Source organism: Heteronotia binoei, chromosome 2, assembly GCF_032191835.1.
Source record: "Heteronotia binoei isolate CCM8104 ecotype False Entrance Well chromosome 2, APGP_CSIRO_Hbin_v1, whole genome shotgun sequence".
Taxonomy (NCBI): domain Eukaryota; kingdom Metazoa; phylum Chordata; class Lepidosauria; order Squamata; family Gekkonidae; genus Heteronotia; species Heteronotia binoei.
Genome location: NC_083224.1, coordinates 83,586,374 through 83,605,166, shown reverse-complemented (window position 1 = coordinate 83,605,166; position 18,793 = coordinate 83,586,374). Strand labels below are relative to the sequence as shown.

Sequence of the window (18,793 nt, the reverse complement as noted above, 5' to 3'; positions counted from 1 at the left end):
AATGGTACCCTCCTCGTGGATTCGTTGATTGGGACCAACAGTCCGAGGCGTCTCACCTGTCGAGGATTTCGCAGCACTCTCGGCATCGGTGTCCATCCCGCTTGAGAGATGTGGCATGATGGTGGAAGAGGTCCAGGCTTGGTCGTCAGTGTCAATTTGGTCACCTGTGAGAGCTTCAATGCCGGTGCTTTCCAAACACTCGATAAGGAGGGAGTCTTCATCTTCGGACTCCGAGGTCAGTACTGATGAGCCGGACAGGGCTTTGGAGTCTTCGCCAGTGTCGCATACAGCTGAGGATCTTCCCATTTCACCATTGGAGGATCTGAAGTCGTATGGGGACATGGTGAAGAGGATGGCACTCTTCCTCCCGGTGACACAACTGCAACCCGTCGTAGACGATACTGTATTCTACATCATGCAGCGGGATACGTCGACGGTGGTTGCCTTGCCTGTTATGAAGGTCATTTTACAGGCGGTGAAGGAGCCCTGGGCAAAGCCGGCTTCTACACCTGTGTCATCAAGAGATTGGACCACATGTACCGTGTCCAAGAGGCTGGTGCAGAATTCCTTTGTAACCACCCGAAGCCAAACTTGGAGGTTGTATCCTCCTCATCGAAGGCTCATAAGACGCACTCCTCCCCACCGGACAAGGAGGGAAAGAAGCTGGTTAATGTGGGAAGAAAGTTTTATTCAGCTAGAGCTTTGGGGGTTAAGGTATCTAACTATGCTGCATGCATGGCTAGATACCAATATTCAGTGTGGGAACAACTCACCCCCCTCCTGTCTTCCCTGAGCGAGGAGAAGAGGTCTGCTGCGAAGAAGCTGCATAAGGAAGGCTTTGCTGTAGCCAAGCAACAACTGGCTGCAGCAAAGCACATGGTTGATGTGTCAGCAAAGATGATCACATCGGCTGTCTGCCTCCACCGCCACTCCTGGCTCAGATCGACGGCTCTTCAGCAGGACACCAGGGCCTTAGTTGAAGATCTGCCCTTCGAGGGAGAAGGCCTCTTCAGCTCGACCATGGACAATGCTCTTCAGGAGATGGATAAGAGCATAAAAACATCAAGGAACCTGGGTGTCCCGGTTTCTTCTAGGGCCACTAAACCGAAACAGTGGCATAAACCCTGGTCCAAGAAGCCATATCAGAAATTCTCCCCAGAACAACAGTGGAGACCTCGCTCTGCCCAGCCTGAGAGTAGGTCCCCATATAGGGGGAACAATAGAAACCGCTACGCTTCAGCCCAGACCACTGGCAAGTCTAAGGGTGCTCACCCGCAAAAGCAGGGTCTTTGACTTTCTGGTAGTACGCGTCACTGCCCCCACTTCTTCTATCCGCCTCTGCCCATTCCTTCCAGCCTTGGGAGTCCATCTCTACGGACAGGTGGGCTCTTTCAATCATCGCGGAAGGCTACAAAATAGACTTCGCTCAGATTCCAAACCAATCTGTAGTAATCACCACACCCCCTTCCCCACCTCTGCTGGCGGAGGTGAACAACCTCCTACAGAAACAAGCCATAGAACGGGTCCCGGTGGAGGCCAGAACGGGAGGCTTCTACTCTCGTTATTTCCTGGTTCTCAAACGGGATGAGGGTCTGAGACCAATCATGGACCTTCGGAATCTGAACAAGTTTATTCTGTACCAGAAGTTCATAATGTCCACTCTGCAAACAATTCTGCCTCTCATCAACCAAGGGGACTGGATGGCAACGCTGGACCTCAGGGAGGCGTTTCCTTCAGTTTGCAGTAGGATCCCACCACTTCCAGTTCAAAGCCCTTCTGTTCGGTCTGTCCACTGCATCTCGGGTGTTCACCAAGATGATGATGCTCACCTCCGGCTTCAAGGGATAGTCGTCTTTCCATACATCGACGATTGGCTCCTTGTGGTGGAGTCGAAAGAAAGTTTATCCAGCCATATTACCATCACTCTTCGTCTTCTTCACACCTTAGGTCTGCAGGTCAACTTGGAAAAGTCACATCTTACTCCATCACGGACATCATCAACCTTGTCAAGCTTTTACAGAGTCGGAAGTGGGGCACGGCGCAGCAGCTGCAGCGGATGCTGGGGCTGATGCTGGTGACTACAAGCGTGCTGCTCTTTGCGAAGTTGAGGGTGAGAGGCCTGCAACTGTGGTTTCTTTGACAGTTTTGACCCTTAAGAGACTCACCTCGGAAGAGGTTTGTAATTCCACCTGTGACACTCCAAACACTGCAGTGGTGGAAATCAAAGGACAACATTTGTCAGGAAGCTCCCTTCCACCTACCTGCAACAACAGTGACGATCACCACAGATGCGTCTTTGTGGGGATGGGGGGCTCACATGGACTCTCTGTGTGGGGGGGGGGCCCTTGGCCTTCCCAATTGACTCACTGTCATATAAATTACCTGGAACTGCTGGCAGTTCACTTTGCTTTTCGATCTTTCCGCCCCATGGTGGTGGGGAAGGTTGTTGCCCCTGCTAACAGACAATACTACTGCCCTGTGTTATATCAACAGGCAGGGTGGGACAGTTTCTCGATGGCTCTGTGCGCTGGCACTGGAACTGCGGTTGGAGTGTCTGGAGCACGACATCTTTGTGAAGGCTGCGCACCTCCCAGGGGTGCTCAACATGCAAGCGGACTCTTTGAGCAGGGGTGCAACTTCCCTGCACGAGTGGGAGATACAGTGGCGCTTCCTTCAACCTGTGTTTCAGCTCTGGGGGTACCCTCATGTGGATGTGTTTGCCACAGCCAGAAAACGGAAGTGTCCTCTGTTTTGTTCCAGAGGGGGCACAGATCCAGAGTCGTTGGGAGACGGTCTGTTGTTCCCGTGGGAAGGTTGGTGCTTATATCTGTTCCCATCTCTGCCACTGCTGACAAGAGTTGTCAACAAGATCGCAAAAGAGACCATGCTGCATCCTGGTGACACCATGGTGGCCTTGGCAGAACTGGTTCCCGATCTTGCTTCAACAGGCGAGGGGGGTCTTCTACCAGTTTCCGGAGGGAACGGACCTTCTGTCGGCTCAGGATGGTCATGTGTTCCATCACAACGTGCCTCACCTGAAGCTGACAGCGTGGTTCATCGACCCTGTGAGTTCTCCAGCAGAGTCCAACACGTCTTCCTAAACAGCAGGAAGTTGTCTACCCACGCTTCCTATGATAGGAAGTTGCAGAAGTTTCTTCAGTTTTTAGTCCTGCAGTTTCACCCCAACGGGTGGGACTGTCAGTGATTTTTGAATTTTTGTTATCTCTGGTGGATGCTGGCCTTGCTTTTTCATCGGTTAAAGTTTATTTGGCAGCAATATCTGCGTTCCATGAGCCAGTAGAGGGGCATTCAGTATTTGCACACCCTCAGTCTAAGAGATTCTTGAAGGGTTTGCTTAGACTTCATCCTCCATCGAGATCACCCCCACAGTTGTGGGACTTGATTTTAGTGTTGGATTGACTCGGCGTCCCTTCGAGCCAATGGCCACATGTTCGTTACAGCTTCTATCTTGTAAGACTGCTTTTTTGGTAGCCATCACATCAGCACGCCGTGCAGGGGAGCTCACAGCTATGCGTTGTGACTACCCATATCTAGTTTTTCAGGAGTCTGGAGTGTCGTTAGCTCCTGATATTTCTTTTCTCCCCAAGGTGGTTTCTCAGTTTCACCTTGTTAGAAGTTTGGTTGCCCACGTTTTATCCTACACCTTCCTCGGATGTAGGATAAAACGGAGGAACGTAGGTGACATGCTCTAGATGTTAAGCATGCCTTATTGTTTTGTTTGAGTCACTCCAAGAGTTTTCGTAAGGACCAGCATCTTTTTGTTTCTTATGCTGCTCCTAAGTTGGGTTCCAGAATCTCGTCTCAGCAGCTTTCAAAATGGCTCACTGAGACTATTAAACTGTGTTATTTGTTGGGAAAGAAGCCGTTTCCTGGGCCCATTCGTGGACACTCTACAAGAACGATGGCGACATTGGTGGCGTTCCTGAAAGGCGTTTCCCTGATGGACGTTTGCAAGGCTGCCATCTGGTCCTCTCCACATGCTTTCATGAAGCACTATGCGCTGGATGTGCATGCTCAGCAGAGGACTCGTCTGGGAGCTGCGGTGCTGCAAGCTGTCTCTTCTGGTTGACTGTCTTCCCGCCTCCAGGTATGTCTTGCTTGCTAATCTCCCGTGAGTGTGAAGCACAGAGACCACAAAGAAGATAGACAGGTTGCTTACCTGTAACTGTAGATCTTCGAGTGGTCATCTGTGCATTCACACTACCCGCCCTCCTTCCCCACTGCTGACGGTCTCCCTCCAGTAGGGGCTTCCAGCGGTCAGGAAGGAACTGGCAGGATCCTCGCGCTGGCGCCAGTGAGCATGCACACTGGGATGCCTGTGCATGCCCGCTGGTGCCAAGCGCGAAAAAATCCCGGGCTTTTTAGGTACCGATTCGGGGATCAGCGCAGGCGCTCTATCCCATGAGTGTGAATGCACAAATGACCACTCGAAGATCTACAGTTACAGGTAAGCAACCTGTCTTTCCATTGTGTCTCCTGTATTTCTTCAGTTCCACCTTCCCACTTCCCATCTTTCCTTCCAACATTGAGAAAGTTGCTAAGGTAGAAGGGTAGGAGGATGGAAGCAGTGTCTTCTTTTACTCCTCCTTCAACCCAGCTTTTGGTTCGTGGAATAATGGTAAAAATTGGCAATCTACTCACCATTCCCCTGCAACTCTCAAGTTACCCCTGCTCTCAAACCCAGAACCTGGCATGAGACGCAAGTCTTGCATCCTTTCAGCTATGTCCTAAATTTTTCCATTTACAATGACTGCATTTCAGGTGTCACTTTCTACCAGTTTATGAACCATGATTTGACCAGAATGCAGTTTAATTTCCATTCCAAATGCTGAACAGGGCAGCAAACTGAGTTACATAACGAGTTAAATTGCTGTTTCGGAAACCTGACCTGTAGTAATTCTGGATAGCTGTTATAGCCTGATGTAGGGATCATGACATTTTCAGTGGCACTGTCCACTGCCCCTCTCCCAAACATAGAGGTGCACTTAACTCCACTATGGTTAGTCCAGGAAGCCACGGTTTAAATTAACTACAGCTAATTTAGGAAATTGTGACCGCTCTGAGATTCAGAGTATAGGGTGGGATATAAATTCAATATATTCTTCTTAATTAACAATACCAAATGCAATTTTGTCTCCTAGAACTAAGTGGGAGGAACTGGAAACTTAACCAGTCTCTGCCAGTGTAGTCCAATAGTGTAGGTGCAGCAGAAATAAATAGAATTAAGCATTTAATGGAACGAATAAGACTCAGAAGCAACCCCCAAAGTACTGCTAGATTCTGTGCAGTTTTACACAGATGCAACTCTTGTATAACCAAAACACCATCATTTTCTTCCCTCAACTAGTGTTACCCAAACCAATGGAATGCTAACCTGCACTTTTCTCCTCTCCAGTCCCCTGCCCAAACCTGTACCTACAGCTGAATGGTTTGATTTTCACCTTGGACACAGTGAGCATGCTTTGGGTGAATTTGTTCTGCCTTGATCTCTATCGCAGCCTACAGCATTTCAAAGCTATTTACGAGCTGGAGAACTCTGGCAAGCGGGATGAGCACATAGATGTCAGGCTGGATGGCTTTAAGCTGAAGGTATCTTTGTTTTCTATTCTAATTTGAACTTTACAGGGCAAAGTGGCACTTGCTTTGCAGAGTGGGGAACCATTCAATTTTTTTGCCTTTCCTGAAAGGCTTATTGTGCTTCTGATCCCTCTTCATGTAGCCTGTAGAAGATTGACAGCTTTCTTTAGTGCAGTATTGGGGAGCACTCATAAATGTTTCTTGTTTGAGAGAAAGATATGGATAGCTCTGTATCATGATATATATCAGTATATTAATGCAGTTCCATCAGTGTTAATTAATTCAAAGCCAGGTAAGACAATTGTAAACAGAAGTGTATAACTACTAGCTTTTCATTAAACAAATGGTTCACAGAAAAGGCCACAAGTACATGGCTTATTTTCTTTAATATATTGTACATTCAAGTGGTCTTGTTGGATAGGGTATTAATCTTAGGAAGCCTGGGTCAGTTCTCTTATTAGCCATGATATTATTTTATAGCCTTAGGCAAGTCACAGCTATCATTCTGTTTCTATTACTAATGCCCTGTCCCACATGGCTGTTTTGAGAATGAGCTAGTAATAATAATCTTCTACACTAAAAGCCCAGAATAAAGGATAACTATTTGTTTTCCAGTAGAGAATGCCATGCATCATTTATCTCCAGGTTCTTATATCAACCCTTCCCCCTTTTCTCTGATTGCTGCAGCTGAACATACCAGTTGAGAAGAAAGTAATCAATCACCGAGATCGTCCTCACTGTCTCTCCATTCGCACATCAGAGATGACAGCCACCAACACACGCCATGCTCCTCACTGCAGTTGTTTGGCCCTCCAGAACCTGTTTCGTAGATTTGCTTCTTCAGAATTCTTCCATTCCAGCTACACTCAGTTTCCTAAATTTCAGGATAACTTCAGCCTCCTCCACACCCTCTTCTTACGCCATGCATTCCAAGTGGACACCAAGACTCAAAAAAATGCAAAATTTCACCATTCTCTTAGAAAGTCTTCAGCTTCTGAAGATCTTTGGTCAGTTAATTTCACCCAGATCTCCCTGGACTTTGAGGGGACCAAGAGTTCAAAAGGCAAATCCCTTAGTTTTATCAACCCATTCCCACTCTGTGTGTGGGCTTGTCTCCCAAAGAGGTGGGAAGAAGCCCAGACATCAAAGCTGCAGGTTAAAGTGAAACCTTCTACTACCTTTAGTAACCATGCCAAACATCAGGACTTTTCCAGAGAGGAACAGTTCTGCCAAAGATCAAAGACTGAACAGGATTTGAAGACTGTCTTTGTCACTCCAGAGGTGAAGGAGGTCTTAGAAGAGAGTAGTGTTAATGATGAAGAAAATGATAAAGATGTTGAAGTCTCTGCTGATGTTCATGTGCTTCTTTATTCAAGTGCACATGTGAAGGTGCGAGTCAATCACTACCAGTATTTGATGCTACTTAGGATGAAGGAAGCTCTGCAGGCTTTTCAAGAACAATTGACCCAAGACACTATGGAAGTATTGGGGTCGCCTCTAGATTCCATAACTACTTGCATTGGTATCATGTTCAAGAGTGCTGAGGTGGCCCTGCTAATGCCTCCTACTGCAGATGCTACATTGGAACCTAGATCATCAGACTCTGATACTACAAGTCTAATAGAATCTGAACTCTCACCTTCAGAAAGTAAGGAGGGGCTGGCTGTTGAAGAAAAGGACCTTAGATCCGATAGTAGCTCTGAGAAAGGAGACAGCAGCCTCATGAAAGCACTAGAAGATAGTGGAATTGAAAACCCAAATATGAGTACATTGCAGGATGGAATGCTGAAATCACAGAGTGATGGCTTGTTGGTAGGAGAAGAGTTTCACAGCCAAGCAACCAGAGAAAGAGGCCCTGTAGAAGAAGCACATGAAGCTGAAGAAACTCTTGGTGCAGAGAGACCAAGTGATCTTGGTAGCCTCTCTCATACTCCTCATGTTCTTGCTTCCAGCCCATCTTCTGTCATAGATCCTTTAGGTGGCATACAAGTCTCTCTTAATGGACAAGAAGAGCTGATCCCTTTAAAGAACATGGAGATGGAATTATCAAGTGCTTTGCATATAACAAAGGATGCCACCAAGGAAGCCTTGCATGTGACTATGGACCTCACCAAAGAAGCCATGTCTATGACAAAAGATGCTTTCAGCCTGAGCAAGGAAAAAATGGCTTCTACTATGCAGAAAATGCTGTTCCTTCCTCAAACCAAGTGAGTTACTCTATCCTGGCTGCATCATAGAGAGGGTGCTGGTTGGCTATGGTAATTATTGGCTGCCATATCTATGCTCTCTATGATACTGAAGGTGGGACTTTTGTTTCAAAGTCTTCACAATGAGTTTGCTTTTCAGTATAGTTTATGGGAAAGTTGGTAAAATGCCAGTTAAATCCATCATTTTATTGGAGTTGAACTCAAAGGTCTTAATGTCTGTCCCTTTTTATTCCAAAGTAGTAGGACGATACCACTATTGCACAGAAGACTTCCAGTTCTCTGCCTGACTGTTGGCTCCCTGTGGGACAGGCTATCTCCTTTGAGACAGCCATTTTGGCTGTTTCTTCCTTAGCTACTATAGGGCATAAATAGCGCTTGTCTTTTCATGAGTGGCATGAGGATAAATGGAATCTGATTTTTTTCTTTCTACACAATCAGTCAATATAAAAATCAATCTACTAAATTTCGTCACACCGAAAACCTTGTTAGAAATATGGAGATAACTTGGATATGGAGGCAAAATTAGAGTCTACCCACTGGTACATTTCATTACTTCCTCCCAAATAAATCAATGGGTGCCAATAAAGTACTGCACAAGAGGACAATGCACAAGGTTAGCTGCCCAGAATCTGCTTGTGGAATGGGCAACATATAAATCCAAAGTAAATAAATAAATAAGTTTTCAGTGAGGGAAAAGCTTCTTCAGCACCTCTGGCTAGGGATGACCATGAACCTCATCACAAAAATTGTCCAGTTTGTGGTTTGTGAGCTGCTGTTTCTGCAATTGCATCTTTCATGAACCACCATGTTTTTATTGAGGTTCATGTAGTTCATGTTGGTAGTTCATGAGGCAGACATGCTAGCACCAGTCAATTAATTGTCAAAGTAACTGGAGGGGGGGATAGACTTCTGCAGCACTGGGAACACCAACAATGGCCCTCCAAAGCATGGCAGGCAGCACTAGTTGCCAGCAAGACTATATAGCCCCAGCTCACATGTAGCTGTTTTTACTGTTAGGCAGTTAAGCTGAGAGGGAGTTGGAGGTGGGGGGAGGGGAACTGGAAGTCATTCCTCAGTAGTGTGAACAATAGGATTCGGGTGTCTGGTGGGCTCAGGACTCTGAGCCATCACCTGTCCCTCTATTCAAGCTGAGCAGAGGGGCTCAGCTAGTGGGTGCCTCTGCTGAGGATCTATTATCTTGCCTAATTGTCAGCACCCCTCTGTGTTATGAAGGTGAGAATGTGGGACAGGGGTGCTTGTTGTGGGGGGAAGAAGTCCGTCCCCCAACACACAGACCCCGTCCCTGTGGAACAATCCCATCCTGTCAGCCCAGCGGTGCCTTGTTGTACTGAGGTGTCACCAGGGTTCTCAGAGGCAGAGCCTTTTTTTACCTGATATGTATTTGGGGATGGACTCATTGCCAAAACCACAGCAGTTGCTAAAATTGTTTGCAGATGAGAAATCTGAGAGTATTGAATTAGAGTGTGGTGGGAAACATCCAGCCCCTCCACATCCCAACTCATTGGGGCTGCTTCCACCTCAAGACCATCCGTCCATCAGTCCTCCCAGTTCAGCACTAGATCACAGTGGGTAAGCTTCCCAGCTGCTCAGTTTTGGGTTCCTGTTTCCAGTCCGTGGTTTTGAGAATATTTCTGCACCCTCCTCAATGATTCTTGCATGCCAAAGTGTTGGGTGTGCAATGTCCAGATGTGGAAGAGCTCGAACCCCCACCGCTTATCATCCTCCACCCTCCACAGGCACCAGCAACGGGCACACCCAAGTCTGTTGCCTGCAGAGCAAAGAATGGCTCCCAGCAGGAGGAAGAAGAGGCCTGCTTTGCCTCAGCAGGGAGAAGGGGGGGAGTGGGAGTCCCCTCCAAACAAAGACACTGAGGGTGCTATGGGTGGGAGTGGAGTCTCCATGCAACCTACCCTCCAGGAGGTCATTCCTATAGGGACACTGGTACTGCCAAGCAGAAGGACTGGGGGAAGGCCCAGGAAGCAATCATTCATCTCATCGGTGAGATGGTTGTTGTGGATGGTCAACCTTTGTCTATGGTGGAGGATGTGGCCTTCTGCTAGTTGCTGCGCTACATTGCTTTGTGGTATTCCATTCCCTTGTGGAGGACCCTGAGCCAGCAAGTCTGGTCCTCCTTGCACGACTCTTTGGTGGAGATGGTCAAGGCCGAGCTGTCCAAAGTACAAGGGTGGACCATGCACTTCACAGCAGACCTGTGGAGCAGCCAGCAGCACAGCTTCCTCTCCTTTCTGGGCCCCTGGTGGCAACCAGAGGACCTCTGGATAGCTGGGGTAAGATCAGAGCCCAAGGAGGTGGGAACAGTGCTATTGCCTGGCTATAAAGTGGTTTTGCTCCATGCACAGGAGAAGAACTTCACTGCTGTGATCCAGGCTAGCCTAAGGGAGTTGGTGGGCATGGATGACATCGTCCATGACTGCATAGTCACAGACACCAGTGCCAACATGCTGGTAGTGAGGAAGGCTGCATGCCTCAGCCTGCACCTGATGGTGAGGGTGCTCTTAGGCTGGGGAGCAGTGTCAAGCCCACCTGGGACATGGGCACACTTGAAATGCACTCCTTGTTGGAGACCTGCTGGTGCCTGGCTGCTCACTTCTCTTTCAGTGTCAGTGTCAAGTCTGCCTGCCAGCTGCACAAGAGGCAAAATGGAGGGAAGAGCTTGAACACTAACTCATACAGGACATCCTACCCGCTGAGATTCCATCTATGCACTGATTGCACATCTGGTGGAGCAGAAGAGCACAGTGCAGGACATTATCTCCTCCATGCCCATCCTGCACAGGAGCTCAGTGGAAGCTCCAATGACTGGCTGATCCTTTCTTTAATGGTGTATATCCTGAAGCCATTCCAGGACACCATTGATGTCCTCTGCTCTCATACAGCCAGCTGGAGGTTGGACTGGGTGCCAGCCTCTGCAATGGAGGAGGAGGCAGCTCTTCTCCCAGGGGCCAGGGCTTTCACAGAGAGGTTGCCAGCAGGTGTGGCTGCCCAGTTGCATCCTATCTGCAAGGAGAGGGGGAGTACAGAATGGCCTGCATTTGAGAACAGTGTTGTTCTGCATGATGCTGAGCTTCTATAATGAAGGCAGGACCTGTGCAAAGAAGTGCGGAGGCTGCAGGCCAACCAATGTGACTAGAGGGAACAAGGAGGGAAAAAGGAGTAGGAGGAGCAGCCCAATACCTCAACCCCCAAGAGTCCAGCCAGGAAGGATCTCCAGTACTGGTCCTCAGTGGTGAACTTTGAGGTTGGTGGCATCAAGGAGGCCAGGCATGCCGTGATGGAGGACTCACAGACTTGATGGTGAAGGAGTGCCTTGCCAAGTACCCTGAGCCCTCTGACTACAGTCCCCTGGAATACTGGTCACACAAGACTGCCTCTGGGGTGACCTGTCCTGTGCGGCCATGAGTCTCCTCTCCTGGCCCCCTACCAGTGTCCAGAGTGGATGGGTGTTCTCCCACCTGGTAGATAACCTCAAGCTTCCTCCATTCTTCCACCTGGCCCTTGACCTGGTAGATGTTGGCTTTTCTCAAGGTCAACCTCTGCCTGCTGGGCTTATCCCTCTCTGTACCTTGGGGAGTAAAGATCCAGTACCCACTCTCCCCACGTTCCCACATCCACCTCTTCATGATTTCTGTCCTCCCAAGAATAGTTGCTTCCAGCTTCCCCCAAATCCATCTCTTCATGAATACTGTCTCCCCAAGAATAGTCACTTCCAGCCTTCCCTCATCCACATGTCTCTTCACCATATCTGTCTCCACAAAAGTAATTGCTTCTAGCCTCACCCCATCCATGTCTGCCTCACAAAATGTGTCCCACTAAGTATCATAATTTCCATCCTTCCCCATCCACTTCTGCTTCCTCATGACTTGTGTCTCACTAAGAATGGTTGCTTCCAACCTCCCGCCGTCCACATCAGCCTCACAACTTGTGTCACACCAAGAATAAGTGCAACCAGCCTTCCTTCACCCACCCTACCAGGGAGATGGATTTTGGCTGTGGCTGCTCTCACCCAGAGCTATGTTTCCATGTTAAAAGAAATTTCTCCCTCACGCTCAAGAGCCACTCCACCCCATTCCCCCTTGCTGGGATTTATGAACACCTCCTCCTTACAACTTATGTCCCATTAAGAACAGCCTCCCCCCCCCCATCCGTATCTTCCTCACGAGTTGTGTTCCACCAAGAATCAGCACTTCTAGCATTCCCCCATCACACATGTCTCTTCATCATATCTTTCCCTGCAAGAACTGGTGTTTCCAGTCTCCTCCCCCGCACCCATCTCTTTATGATTAATGCCCTCCCCAGATCAGCACTTTCAGACTTTCCATGTCTGCATCCATATGCCTCCAGCTTGCCTCCCTCATTGAGGACATTGTGGCTGTAGATAAGCATTCCATCCCCTCAGTGTTTGGTGGGGATGGGGGTGAGGAGGACCAACACACAACCCAAACAACATCCACTTTATAACAAAACACCTACCTCACACCAAATGGATGAATATCTATCTCACAGTGCAACACCCACCTCATGAACCAAGATCTACCTTATAGCACAACTAGCCTTTAAATGATAGGGAACATTTAAGGTTGCAGTATGTTGAAGCCTGTATACAGAGCATGTTTCCAATTCCCAATATCATGGTAGTTATCCTTCCTCCAAAGACCACTCATCATAATGAAAGGTCTTTTACTGTTATAACTGTGAATCTTGGCACAGTCCATGAATACTAAACATCTTTTATTTGTCTTGTTGGTAGGGATCCAGCACCTAAGGCTGAAGAGGGGTCATTGACTCCAGTGGGAGGCAGTGGCAACCGTATGCGATTCTTCTCCATGAAGAGGACTGCTTCCCAGCATTCCTTTGATACCAGCTCACTTGATGGCAGTGGTCCTGAAGATAGGCTGTCTCTGGACAGTGATGGCAGTGATGGTTTTGTGATGCTTATGGATGCAGGTAATCAGAACTTACTTATATTTCCTCTCCCATTATAATCTCATTAAAGTGAACTAAAAATACTTGGTTATAAAAAAAACAGCTACAAGCTTTGTCAAAAGTATAGCACAGGGAGATCCCTTGGGTAGCTGAGAGATAATACAGTAATATCTGAGGGTAAAATTCACTACAGTGAATTGATGACTATGCAGTGGCACCTCAGGGAAAGAGAGAAGCAGAAGAAAAGTAGACCAGAAAACCGACAGTCAGTCTAGGACTGTGAAATGTTGGGGTTGGAGACGGTTGATTTCACAAACTGATCTGAAGTAGTAAGTGTATCTTTGACTGAAAATCTGTAGTATTATTTTTGCCCAAAATTTAGAAAGTCTTGTTATGCCAAACATTTTCTACATAAAACAGGCCAAAGCGAAGTACCCCTTAGCATAGCTATTTTTTGAAATTTTTATATGTAGCTATTTGTGATATTTGTGCCCCATTTAATTATTCTGTGTTTCAGACTCTTTTTTTCCCATTCCTGTCTTTTAGGAAGCTAGCAGAAAACAGCAATCATTATAATAGGAGGACTTCTTCCTAACTATAGTATGTGGGAAGTGATGTTCAGGTTGGGGGATGGGGATGATAAAACTAGCGCTTACTGCCTTCTTAACACTTACTTTCTGCATTGCCAGATAAATTTGGGCTGCCCTTTTCTTCAGATTTACATTATTGATAAAGGTTTCTCAGTAATCCTATTTTATTTTATTTTCATACATTTTGATGGCCACCTAAGTAGTTTAAATGTCCTAAGTGGTATAAATACATAGTAGGACATAAAATACTGACCAAAAGAAATAACTTATTTTCAATTATCATGCATTGTTTTTTCTCACAGTTCTTCCTTCAGTGTAAATGTGGTCTTAAATTGCAAGCAGATTTATGAGGCTGAGGTTTCATTTCAAAATCCAGAATACCTCTGCCAAGTTATTAGAGCAACTGTTCATAACTTCTCATAAGATGTAAATGCTGGAGCTACTGTTTTTATATTTGTATGTGTATGTTTTCAGTTATGCAGATAATTTTCAATTATGGGAGCTGACAGAATGCCTAAATTCCACAAAGTCATCATCAACTTGTACTTTTTGAAATAGAATTACACAGTGAAAATACTATAGTGATGGGCATGGTGGAAGGTGGTAGGACAAAAATGCTTCAGCTCTGGAGCATTCATGTTAGAACTTCAGTGTCCATGTTCAAAACAAATTTCTCCTTAGCGCTGCAGAAATGTGGCATTTTAGATTGATTTTAACATTCAAGGTGTATAATGACAGATTCCAGGAGTTATTTACAAGAAGTGGAAACCAAAACTTGTGAAATCAAAGGCAAAACTGATTCTCAAAGTCTTAATTCTTCTGTAGAGTCCAGCCTGGAACCTCATACCCCAGGACACCTTCCTCAGATTCTTAATGATGCAGACAACAGAAAAAGCCCAGTGACAGATGAGGAGAGAGAATCAACATATATCAACAGTTCAGCTTCTCAGAGTGGAGATGACTCCAACCCTCAGCTGGTTAGATTCTGCCCTTTCCCTGATTTCTTTTTCCCCCCCTCACTGCAAAGTTTAAGACATCAACTCTGCTGCTGTGATCAGATGTTCTGTGTTCCTGTTTTAGGTATCTGTTTTGATTCTGAAAATGAATGAAGTAAACTGTGTGATAGAGACAAAAGGAAATGATATGGCACTAGCCCTTCAAGTTATGGAGGTAACTCCTGAACAACTGGGAAATATAAGAATGTGGCACTATCTGGAGAGTAATTATGAAGGTATGTTATTGGCCAGTGGAACTTTTGTTTACTGTTTCAGCAGCTCTGATGCATATGCAGAGATCTACTCATGCAAACTCCCTTGATTTGCTCTGTATTCACAGTGAGAAACATCTAACACTGTGAGATACAGATATATAATTTTAGGTTTTGGGGGGTTTTTTAGTATATAGAGTAAATGGTCATTACCTCTATGTGGATGTATGTGTTCCCAAGCCTTAGGTCATACACAATTTTGCAGTTTCAGTCTACTATACAGTCCCTAGATTTATATTATGGGAGTTTCACAGAAAGCAGACGTCACTAGATTTTTGAGTGGCATGTTTGTGTGTGGAAGACAGAATAAAGACTTTTACATGGTGGTGTTCTTTCTGCATTCCTTGAGTCTTCAGACTCTTGTGCTAGATTATTTTAGTAGCGCAAATATCCAGCTAATTTACCTTTTTTAGAAGGGGAGGTATAAGGTGTACTTAATTTTGATACTTTCCTTCAGTTGTACATCTGTTACCCATTAGAGGACAGAATGCAAAATAGGACAGATATTGAATTGGTAGTTAAAACAGATGAATGAGGCTTAATATTGAATTGATGAATGCATAAAGAAAGGTTAATAATTTTGATAATGAAGTACACAAAACTGACTTATTGAAATAAAATAGCTGAAGGCAGCAGAAGAAACTGTTTGAGTCTATTTTCTATGACTCTCTTTAGAAGTACCAACTTTGGTGTAATATCCTATCAGGAAAACTGGTTGTCCAGACAAAATGGACTTGCAGTCACTCTTCTGGGTATAACTAAGCAGTAATTGTCTTTTTCTTTGTTAATTTAATCGATTCAGCTTGTTCAAGATCTTTAGCAACACTAAGACAGATACTACTAGATAATTACCAACAGCATAGTTTTGCTATGATGATCACTTTTATGCTTTTAGGAGATCTGAACCCAGAAAGGTCTGCAACAGAAGAAACCAACCAGACTCAGCCTGAGGTGTGTTTACGGTTTGAAATAGGACCGAGTGCTGCAGTACATTCACCCCTGGCTGTCCGAAATGGATTTTTCCACATGGTGATCCAGAGCTACCATAAAGAACTGCTGACATCCTCTCTTACAAACCTTGGACCCTTCCTTGAGGATGAGGTGATTCCTGAAGTTATTCCCCTGAAGATTGAAATTATGGATGCCAAGATCACACTGAAGGTAAGTATTTGTGCTGTTATTTTAAAAAGCCAAAAACAATAAAATCCTAAAAACAGCCCTCACAGTTATCTAGCAACACAACCAAACATAAATGATCCTCTGACCATTAAAACATCTTTTTTAAAAACCCTGAGCCCTTTAATTAAAAGTCTGGGTAAAGAGAAATGTTTTAGCCTGACACTTAGAGGACAATAAAGTAGTTGGAGGGGCATTCCAAAAATGAGGCACCATCAATACAATGCTTGTCAGCATCTGTCTTACTACTGTAGGTGGAAGCACAGAGAATAGGGCTTGGGAAGAAAAACTTCACTGGGGGCTGTACAGTACAGGAGGGGTGGTCCTTCATACATACTGCCAAGGTCATCTCTCTATTCCACTGTTTAATCAAGGCTTTGGCAAGAGCACCAGCCTTGGGAGGGGAAAGTGCTGTCAAGTCACAGCTGATTTATGGTGACCCCATCAGGTTTTCAGGGCAAGAGAAGAACAGATGTTGCTCTGCCTAGACTTCTTCAGTTGTCTCCTGTTCAGGTAGGCTAACCCTGCTTAGCTTCCGACACTGGGCTAATTTGGGCCATCAGGTCAGAACGGCACACAGTTTGGAATCCTGAGAAACAACTTGAATGGAGAGGCATAAAGTCTAAGGGTGCTTTGGGGTTGAAGAGTTACCAATACCAAGTGCAGTATCGTCAGCATGCTTGAGCTGCACAATCAACACATACCTGGTTGTAATATCAGCATGGATGGCACATGAGCTGTAAGCTAGTGATAGTATCAGCAAACCTCTGTGCTCTTCTTTGAGGTATTTTCTGTATTACTTTTTCACTAGTGTTTTCTAAAAGCTGTTGTTAGAAGCACCTTCATAGTAAAAGGGACTCCAGGTCTAGGGGACACGATATGCATCTCCTGGAGAAGTCAGGAATCTTGTTTGAAGACAGCCCACATCAGGTTTCTGAACTCTCACCCAACTATGGCAAGATTTTTTGTGTTACCATTTCCTACAGATTTCCACTCCTTTGCCTACCCCTATGCAGATAAAATAATGTATGCCTGATCAGAGAATGAGTAATTGCAGAATGTAAATAGACAACCCCCTTGACAGTAATTTTGTGGTCCTGGGGAAATTTGTTCATAAGAGTGAATATGCACCGTGCTTAGTTTGCTCTCTAACATTGAAAGAGAGGTAGAGGGTGGGGGAATGCATCTACCAGTTATCTAGGTTTGCCAATTCTGAGTTGGTAAATTCCAGGAGATTTGGGGATGGACTAGGGTTCTCCTAGATTATTGCCCAACCTGGCAACCAGTGGGAAATTGGGGGAGGGTCAATGGTGGCATATAATTTCTGGGGGGAAATGGAAGTGATGTCACAATTTTCTAGGAATCACTGGAAATGCTATGGTAACAAACCATAGAATTTTCTGTAATTCCTAGAGAGGTCATTTTTTATTTTCTCCCACCAGGAGGGTTTGAGGAAAGGGAACCCCAGTGAAGTACAATACCACAGAGTTTTAAAAGTCCTCTTATTTCCTGGCTTTAGAATTCCCAGTGTGTGGGAGATTGGGGAGGGGGTGGAAGAGGAGGCAGGGAACCATGGACAATGTGGTATAGAGGGTTACTGGTGGAAATTTATGTATCTTCCATATGTATGTTACATGGCTATGCAACTAGTACTGTTAACAGTGAGTAGATTAATAGAGAAGAAAGATTCTTTCTGCACCCTAGCAAATTGATCTCAATTCCATAGACTAAAGACAAAGCCATTCTTGTTGCTGACATCACTATCCATTTCTTCATGTGCATTGTTTTGATTAAATATGTGTTACTTTTTGACAGCCATTTTTAGTAAAGAAAAGGCAGGATAAAAAATGCGGGTGTGGATCCAAATGGAGACTCTTTAGTCCTCCCCTTGCAGTGGCAGGCTGTCAAAAAACTGCTGTCAAAAGTCAGGGGATTTTTTGCAGCAGTATTCTGTGAAGAGTTGACCTGAGAAAGGAAAACTTGCCTTCCCGCCCCCCGCCCCCATGGAAACACGTTATATACTTTCTTCAGTTCCTTGAGATTCTAGCTATTAATTGGATCCAGACTTCTGTTTTCACAATTGTTTTCTGTTTAATGGCATGGAATGTAAGGGCATTAGCAACAGTTAATGTAAGAATTTGGGAAAGAGAACTGTTCTGTAGCCAAGCTAATATTCTTTGTCTTGTAGGATGATAGACCTCGAGTATATCCTACTTCTCCTGGTTCTATTCCTATCATTCTTGCAGCAGATCACATTGTTGTTCAGTGTAATGATGATGGAGTGTTCTGTATAACAGGTAAGTGCCATAGAACATTCCATGTCAGTGGCCCTGGATAGAGTTAAAATACCTAAAAACCTGTAGTTTCTGTTCTCCTTTCTACTGTTAAAGCCAATTTATTATTAATATGACATAAGCTAAGCATTAGATGGTAGATAAAGAAGGTGAGTAGATCATAAGTACTTTGAATATTGCTGTCCAGCTATTCCCTTCCCGTATACTTAGGTAATCAGTCTGAGTGAATACTCTAAAACAACCTCCATGGTATAAGTGTCATCATACATATGATTTCTACATTACTTTCCATATTTCTTTCCAGATGCAAAAGGGGAAGAATCATCTGTGCAGAAAAGTCCCAAGAAACGACAGATTCCAGTAGAGAAAATCTCTGTAGTTTCAACAGCTGGAGATGATGAACTACAGGTATGTCATGTCTTGTAACAAAGTATAAATAGTTGACAATGTAAAAAGTAGAGAAATAGATATAAACAAATACATCTGTGTTTATTTATATCCCTTTATAGACATATTTCTGTTGTCTTTATGGATACTTTGACATCAGTTTCTCTACTTGTTTTCTGAAGGAAGGTCTTACTGAGGCCTTGGATACAGCAATATTGCATTTTTTTTAAAAAAAACCCTGCTCTCTGAAGCACAATATTTGCTAATAAATATAGTTTTAGGAAAATATCATAAATAACAGAACTGATT

At 45.1% G+C, this 18,793-nt stretch overlaps 1 protein-coding gene across 1 annotated transcript in view; it reads left to right on the top strand.

The window, feature by feature from the left end:
* BLTP3A (bridge-like lipid transfer protein family member 3A) overlaps window positions 1–18,793 on the top strand; it is a 145,397-nt gene that overhangs the window by 114,819 nt on the left and 11,785 nt on the right. Inside the window, exons 13-20 of the mRNA XM_060231451.1 lie at window positions 5,417–5,610; window positions 6,286–7,805; window positions 12,595–12,791; window positions 14,186–14,337; window positions 14,441–14,591; window positions 15,523–15,788; window positions 17,992–18,100; window positions 18,402–18,505. Coding sequence (XP_060087434.1) covers window positions 5,417–5,610; window positions 6,286–7,805; window positions 12,595–12,791; window positions 14,186–14,337; window positions 14,441–14,591; window positions 15,523–15,788; window positions 17,992–18,100; window positions 18,402–18,505 — 2,693 coding nt within the window. The remainder of the gene's footprint in view (window positions 1–5,416; window positions 5,611–6,285; window positions 7,806–12,594; window positions 12,792–14,185; window positions 14,338–14,440; window positions 14,592–15,522; window positions 15,789–17,991; window positions 18,101–18,401; window positions 18,506–18,793) is intronic.